The 8366-nt window shown below is 41.0% G+C and overlaps 1 protein-coding gene across 1 annotated transcript in view; it reads left to right on the plus strand.

Moving 5' to 3' along the window:
• SMS (spermine synthase) overlaps positions 1 to 8366 on the plus strand; it is a 32024-nt gene that overhangs the window by 19672 nt on the left and 3986 nt on the right. The window contains exons 6-7 of the mRNA XM_023514359.1: positions 1093 to 1207; positions 2256 to 2335. Coding sequence (XP_023370127.1) covers positions 1093 to 1207; positions 2256 to 2335 — 195 coding nt within the window. The remainder of the gene's footprint in view (positions 1 to 1092; positions 1208 to 2255; positions 2336 to 8366) is intronic.

An 8366-nucleotide genomic window follows, 5' to 3' on the forward strand; every position in this document is an offset into this window, starting at 1 on the left:
CCTCCCAAGTAGCTGGGACCACAAGCGGCCCGCCACAACGCCCGGCTATTTTTTGGTTGCAGCCGTCATTGTTATTTGGTAGCCTGGGCTGGATTCGAACCTGTCACCTTAGGTGTATGTGGCTGGTGCCTTAGCCACTTGAGCCACAGGCGCCAAGCCGAAATACTTGTTTTGTTATCTGCATCATACTTATGTGAAGTGAGCTTTTCTGAAATGAATTTATATATACATATATATTTTTTTTCCTTTTTTTTTTTTTTAAGAGACAGAGTCCTACTTTGTTGCCCTTGGTAGAGTGCTGTGGTGTCACAGGTCACAGCAACCTCTAACTCCTGGACTTAGGCGATTCTCTTGCCTCAGCCTCCCAAGGAGCTGGGACTACAGGCGTTGCTACAATGCCTGGCTATCTTTTATGTTGTTGCAGTTTGGCTGAGGCTGGGTTTGAACTTGCCACCCTTAGTATATAGGAATGGCGCCCTACTCACTAAGCCACAGGCACCGCCCCTAGAACCTTAGAAGAAGATTCAAGGGTATGCCTGTCTAAAATTAGACCTTGCAAAGAAGATACTGTAAAAAAAAAAATCAAGCTCAGATATCTCATTAAATGCAAAATTATAATAGAAAAGTTAATATAAATAAAGTTTTTTGAAGAATTTTAATTTTGTCTTTTTTTTTTAAGACAGAGTCTCCCTTTGTCACTCGGTAGAGTGCTGTGGCGTCACAGCTCACAGCAACCTCCGGCTCTTAGGCTGGGGGAGTCTTGGTGGTGATGGTGCATTTTGTTTGTGTTAATAAATAAATTATAAAAGGTATACTCTTTTCTTTTACTTTATTTTCATCAGTATTAAATATGCCATGGAAGTTAAACTATGAGTTCAAGTATGCCATGAGATTAAAAAAAGGTTGAAAAACACCGGTACAGAGTAACCACTTAGTTTTTCTGTGATAGACATGGACGAAAGTCCCCCCACTTTCATGTGGCGACTGCTGTGGACATAAGTCCTTTGCTAACATTTTTCTCCTTCCTTTACTAGTGTTGTTTAACTACGTCCATGTGTTAGCTCATTGATTTATTCCTGTTCTTTCTGGAAGGTTCTAATAGAAGACTGTATTCCAGTACTTAAGAGGTACGCCAAAGAAGGGAGAGAGTTTGATTACGTGATTAATGATTTGACGGCTGTTCCAATCTCTACGTCTCCGGAAGAAGGTAGATTGTGTTTTGGTTTTTAACCAAGATTTTTTCATGGAAATGTTTCCCTTAGCATCATGTGATAAAAGGATCTTAGAGATACTCAAGTTCTCACATTTTTTTTTTTAAAGGGAGTTAAATTGAAGCCTGTGGTAGAAAAGATGACTAGATTTGGACTTGGCTTTATTTCTTGTTCTGCCACTAAATGAGTTTAGAATTAACTCAGCCATTTCAAACAAAAGCTTAAAATGACTCATCACATCAGGACATTAAATTGTTTTGACAATTTATTTAAGTTATATGATTTTTTTTTTTTTTTGAGACAGTCTCACTATGTTTCCCTTGGTAGAGTGCTGAGGTGTCATAGCTCACAGCAACCTCAAACTCCTGGGCTTAAGTGATTCTCTTGCCTTAGCTTCCCAAGTAGCTGGGACTATAGGTGCCTGCCACAACACCTGGCCATTTCGAGGCAGGGCCTCTCTCTGGCTCAGGCTGGTCTGGAACCTGTGAGCTCAGGCAATCCACCCACCTCGGCCTCCCCAGTGCTGGGATTACAGGCGTGAGTCACTATGTGATTTTTTTAAAAAACCTATATTGGGGTAAACTGATGACCTTGCTAAACAACAAGAGACAATTCCCCTTCTCAAATCACTGCTGGTTAATGATTTCTCTATAAACTTGACTTCCAGCTGAGTTTGCAGACCCCTTTGAGTTTGACCCTTCTTGTTTGATGTTACTCCTTGCTTTCTTATTGAAAGCAGTTTTCTTTCAGATTTCAACCACTGCCTTTGTGTCAAATCTTTACTGGTATTGTGTGAGGAGGGCTAAGTAGATGCACATTTGATTTTGACCTTGCTTTGTGTGTGTATGTGTGTACGTGTACTGGCCATATAACCATACGTTATACCGTTGATGAATGAGCTCACTAATATTGGGTCTTAAGTTCGTGGCTTTTTCTTTTTTCTGTTTTTTTCACGTTGATGATTAGAGTGAATATTCGACTTTAGATGTTGTAGATGTGCACAGGCCCATGTTTATAAAAGTTACATTTTTTTTAAACATTCAGATTCCACATGGGAGTTTCTCAGACTGATTCTTGACCTCTCAATGAAAGTACTGAAACAGGATGGGAAATACTTTACACAGGTAAGATACTAAATTGGTCTTTCTCCAGGACGCTCAATAAGAATTTTATATTTTATGTTTTGAAATTGAATGTCTGTTCTTAAAATTTTCTTTAAAGGGTACAGTAGCATCATTGGATTATGTTCTTTTAAACAGTAGGTTTGTAAATAGCTGATGACCTGTCAGCTACTGGAAATTAATGAGTTTGTGTCTTGATTTATCAGTCTTGGTCTTTGGCTGTAGTGTAAGCTGCTACCACTAGATGGAGACACAGACGGTGATGTTTCTTTTTCCTTTTCTAGGAGACTCTTAATTCTAAAGCCCTTTCATTTGCCAACATACATTTTTATTAAATAGCTCTAGTTGTATGGGTGGCACCTCTGGCTCAATCAGTAGGGCACTAGCCCCATATACCAAGGGCGGCGGATTCAAACCCAGCCCTGGCCAAACTGCAACAAAAAAATTGCCAGATGTTGTGGCAAGTGCCTGTAGTCCCAAGCTACTCAGGAAGCTGAGGCAAAAGAATCACCTGAGCCCAGGAGTTGGAGGTTGCTGTGAGCTGTGACGACACTAAGGCACTGTACTGAGGGCAACAAAGTGAGACTCTGTCTCTTAAAAAAAAAAACAAAAACAGCTCTAGTTGTAATATGAACTCCTGCCACCAGATGGAAGCAGATTGTGCTGTTTTTCTCATTCTTACGGAATTCTTCATTTTAAAAGAAAGCTTATAGATTACATTTCTTTTTCTTTTTTGAGATAGTCCCACTCAGTCACCCTGGGTAGAGTGCCGTGGTGTCATAGCTCACAGAAACCTCCAGCTCTTGGACTCACACAATTCTCCTGCCTCAGCCTGTCGAGTAGCTGAGACTACAGTGCCCACTAAACACCCAACTATTTTTTAGAGATAGTGTCTTGTTCTGGCTCAGGCTAGTCTTGAACCTGTGAAGTCAGGCAGTCTACCCGCCTCAGTCTCCCAGAGTGCTAGGATTACAGAAGCAAGGCACCGCACCTGGCCCTATATTTATTTCTTGATATATAAAAAATATATATAACCTATTAAAATCTTTAACAAAGAGGCTGGGCGTGGTGGCTTGTGCCTGTAATCCTAGTGCTATGGGAGGCCAAGGTGGGTGGATCCCTTGAGCTCAGAAGTTTAGCCTGAACAAGAGTGAGACCCTGTCTCTACTAAAAAATAGAAAAACTGAAGCAAGAGGATCACTTGAGCCCAAGACTTGGAGGTTGCTGTGAACTATGATGATGCCATGGCACTCTACCCAGGGTGACAGAGTGAGACTTTGTCTCAACAAACAAACAAATGAATAAATAAAATTCTACAAATGATTGCCAAGGTAGCTAGTTTATGATCCATTTTATTTGATGCAAAATTTCCTTGATTAATAAAAGATAAATACTTAAGTAGTATTGCACTCTGGTGTCTGAGTTCTGCTGAGTTTACAGGAGAATTTGCTCCTTCACTTTTAAAAAAAAAATAATTAGTATATTGTATTTAAATGTCTGCAACAGGTAGCAGTCTTAACTTTGTTCTCCCAAGGAGGCTTTTATAGGCACAACTCTACCCTGGATATTTTATAGAGTCTGAGATTACTATTGTTGAAAACAACTTAGCGACTCTAAGACACCTTGAGTCAGGGTCTAGCCTATCCTATTTTCGTCCTTTTCCCTCTGCCTGTGAGACCTGCAGACTAGTGGAGATTAATCTTGGACTTTGCACTTGGGAACAGTGTTGGGAAGGTTTGAGGAGAGCAAACAACTACAAATGGATGTTTTCTCCCTGATATTTAGAAATGATTTTTTTAAACATGTTCTAGACCTGACTATTTAAAGCAGGGATCTACAAACCATGGGGCAAATCTGGCCTTTTGCTTGTTTCTGTAAAGTTTTCTTTGCACACTGCCATGCCTGTACATTACATAATGTCTGTGGCTTTTTTGGTGCTATAACAGCAGTGTTGAATAGTGCAGTGAGTGCTGTATGAGCAGCAAAGCCCGAAATATTTTGTTTGGCCTTTCACAGAGAAAGGTTGCTCCCCTGCTTTATAGGAAATCTGCAGTGAAACCTCAAATGAAAGCTTCTTACTATAAAAAAGCAAGTTGGACTTTTTTCATACGTGGATTTTTTTGTTTTTTTTTTTTGAGACAGTCTTACTCTGTCACTCTGGGTAGAATGCTATGGCATTATAGCTCATAGCAACCTCAAGTTCTTGGGGTTAAGGGATCCTCTTGCCTCAGCCTCCTGGGTAGCTGGGACTACAGGTTTCTGCCATGACACCTAGCTAATTTTTTTTTTTCTATTTTTAGTAGAGAGGTGGTTTTATTCTTCTTTAGGCTGGTCTTGAACTCCTGAGCTCAAGCAGTCCATCTACCTCAGTCTCCCAGTGTGCGAGGATTATAGGCATGAGCCACCACACAAAAGTGGGTATTTTTTTGAAGTGGAGCCTACATACCCATAAAATGTTTTATGTTTATATAAATATGAAGAAGGAAATCTCATGCAAGTTAAGTCAAGGAAGACTGTGAAGCTCTTTAACCAAGAAACTCAAAAAAAATTTGGATCCATTGCAAACCATCATGTAGTAGACAACAGGTAGAGTCAGAAAGTATAACTATCTTTTTTTATCCTAAATATTTGCCTACTGACTGCCATCAGTGGGGAGCTGTAGTCTTAGGATGGAAGATTGGCAGAAATTCTTGCTTAGAATACCACCAAACCTGTTCATCAATAGTAATGACCCAGGGTTTGATAACTTGCCTTGCTAACTGACTTTTACCAAAAATCACAAGGATTATGTCCAGGGCTATGCTGGTTTCCAAGAATTGTCCAAAAAGCATATTATGATGTGTTTTCCATTCCCACGTTCATTACAGTGGGAACCACAAAGCAATCTCGTAATGCCCGGGAATCATGCAGTACATTTGGCAGTTGACTATCACATGGTGAAATTCATAAGAACTAAGGGTATATACCAGTGGTTCTCAACCTTCCTAATGCCACAACCTTTTAATACAGTTCCTGTGGATCATGCATGACCCACAGGTTGAGAGCCATTGATACAGAGCTTCAAGAAGCAATATTTGCGTCAAGGAGCAGGCTGGTTTGAGGATGGATTGACACTGTTGCCACAGTGTAATGTTTGTTTTAACTGCCAAGTGACATGCTCACCTCCCTTGCTGACAACTGGAGTTAGATTAAGGATGGGATGGGAAATTGTTTGGTGATACATAAAAGCTAAATGCTCCTACCCCAAACTGCTTACATCACAGTGCTAACTTCATGATGTCTGTAGTATCACCAGTGCTGCCTGAAGGTAACCTTCTCAGCATGCATCATGGAGTGCATGGGAATGGAAGTGGGCCAGTGGAATTCTAGCTGGGGAGGAGGTGATTTTATGGAACTCGGAATCAGGTCCTGGAACTTGTCCCCCCACCAGTTAAAAAAACTGTAGGTTATTTGTACATACAGGTAAGTTATGATGCAAAATATGAGCAATCTTGAATCCCCTTCCCAATTTGAAAACTGAACATTACCAGCATCCTTGATGCATCTACAGTCCTCTCTAATTCCTGCCTGTCTTCTAGAAATAACCTATCCTTACTGTTATTCTTTTCTAGTTCTGCACATTTTTATGATGGTTCATATTTAAAGTGATTTTCCAAATTATTATATTATATTTGCTTGCTTCGAGCTTGATTTTATTTTATTTTTTTTTTAGAGACAAGAGTCTCACTTTGTTGCCCTTGGTAGAATGCCGTCGCATCACAGGTCATACTCTAGGGCTTGAGCAATTCTCTTGCCTCAGCCTCCCAAGTAGCTGGGACTACAGGCGCCCACCACAATGCCCGGCTATTTTTTTGTTGTTGTTGTTGTCGTTGCTGTTGCAGTTTGTCTGGGACCAGGTTTGAACCCGCCACCCTCGGTTGAACTTGATTTTAAAAAGTGTCATTAAGGGACAGGGTGTGGTGGCTCATGCCTGTAATCCTAGCATGCTGGGAGGCCAAGGCAGCTGGTGAAGACTGGTCTGAGCAAGAGCGAGACTCTGTCTCTACAAAATAGCCAGGTGTTGTGGCAGGCGCCTGTAGTCCCAGCTACTCGGGAGACTGAAGCAAGAGAATCACTTCAGCCTAAGAGTCTGAGGTTGCTGTGAGCTATGACAGCACAGCATTCTACCAGGAGGAACAAAGTGAGAATGTCTTTTAAAAAAAAGTGTCATTAAGGATGTATTCTTCGGCTCGGCGCCTGTGGCTCAAGCGGCTAAGGCGCCAGCCACATACACCTAAGGTGGCGGGTTCGAATCCCCAGCCTGGGCCCGCCAAACAACAATGATGGCTGCAACCAAAGAATGGCCGGGCGTTGTGGCGGGCACCTGTGGTCCCAGCTACTTGGGAGGCTGAGGCGGGAGACTAGCTTGAGCCCAGGAGTTGGAGGTTGCTGTGAGCTGTGATGCCATGGCACTCTACCCAGGGGGATAGCTTGAGGCTCCGTCTCAAAAAAAAAAAAAAAAAGGATGTATTCTTCTATATCTATTATTTCTTATAGTATGGAAATAACATATTCAAACTTAAGTGTAAAAGATGTAAATAATACAGGATTCATAAAATAAAAAGCAAGTATAAGGTACCCACACCTAATGTGGGGCAAGGAGACCTTTCTAGAACTGAAGCTGCTGAATTGGGATTTAACCACTAGCTGTGCTTCCCCACCCCCTGTCCCATCCCTTCCTCTCATCCTTAATAGGTGCTTACTTCTTTGCTGTTAGATTTTTGTTCTCTGTCTCCTGTGTGTTTTTCTTGAAAAGAAAAAGTCTTTCCATTTAAATGGAAAAGTGAAATATATCACATTACTTTTTTGGGGGGTAGAGCTCTATTTGTGGCAAGTTTTTTTTCCCCCCAACTGCTTGTTGACAATGTTGGGAGAGAACAAATTGAAACTTTCCTTACCACATTCTCTGTAGGAAGTCTTCCCATATACTCTGTACAAAGAGGGTAGAAAGAGTGCAGTGCCAATTTTAAGATGACAAGGAAAGCCATTTACTGTGCACCTTGGTGGCATTTCTATTCTATAGCTTCCCCAGTGGTGTGTGTTCTAAAAACAACTGGGCAGTGTTTTCTATTTGTGAATTTTAAATTACATGTGTGGTGTTTATATGCTCTCATGGTGAACTTGATGTTGAAACCAAATTATATGCTGGTGAAGGGCACTTTGACCATATCCCACTACAGGACCCTAGATGATGGGTTACTAAACAGGCTGCCCCTGAAGGACGACGTCATGCTGAGTGAATGTGCTAAGTTAAAACCACCAAGGCCAGCTCTCAGAATAGTTCTAACCTCTTGCCCGTGACTAGTTGGCTGGTTGGTTTTGAAATGCCATTCTCAGGAGTTCTTACATCACAGGCTGCCTATATTTGTAACTTTTGTTTTACATGGTACATGGCTATTTCAAGGCAAATTAGTAGTAAAGTTTTTAAGAAGAAATGGAACCAGCACATAGATTTAATAGTCCTGTGAAGGTTAAGAACTTTAGAGGTTAAAATGAAACATGTGGTATTAAATACCCATCTTGTTTCCTACCATAACGAAAAGCACTTGGAGGCAGATTGTGCTGAAATGATGGTAAACTCTACCCAAACTTACTGATTCAAAAATCTGCATTAACAAGATTTCCTGTGATTCACATGTACTTTAGAGCCATGCTTCTCCATCTTTAAAGCTAGGCAAATATATCCCATTCAGTAGCTCTGCTATATCTTGGCTGGCATCTCTAATTCTCTTCACCATTTTTCTCTCATGGTCACAGGATGGCTGCTGTAGCTCCAGATATCATTCAGATTATAGGCTGGAAGAAATTTGAAGGAGTGCATCCCCCCCCCCAGCTTGTTCAGTATCAAAAGCTTTCTCACCAGACCTTCATTATATCTCATTGACCATCCCTAGCTTCTGGGAATGCCATAAAAACGGATGATCAGAAAGGGAGAAAGGTTAGAATAATGAAGTCAAAGAGTTTTTTGTTTGTTTGTTTGTTTTTTTTTTTTTTT

Source organism: Otolemur garnettii, unplaced genomic scaffold (genome assembly GCF_000181295.1).
Source record: "Otolemur garnettii isolate 467f Iridium unplaced genomic scaffold, OtoGar3 scaffold00051, whole genome shotgun sequence".
NCBI lineage: Eukaryota > Metazoa > Chordata > Mammalia > Primates > Galagidae > Otolemur > Otolemur garnettii.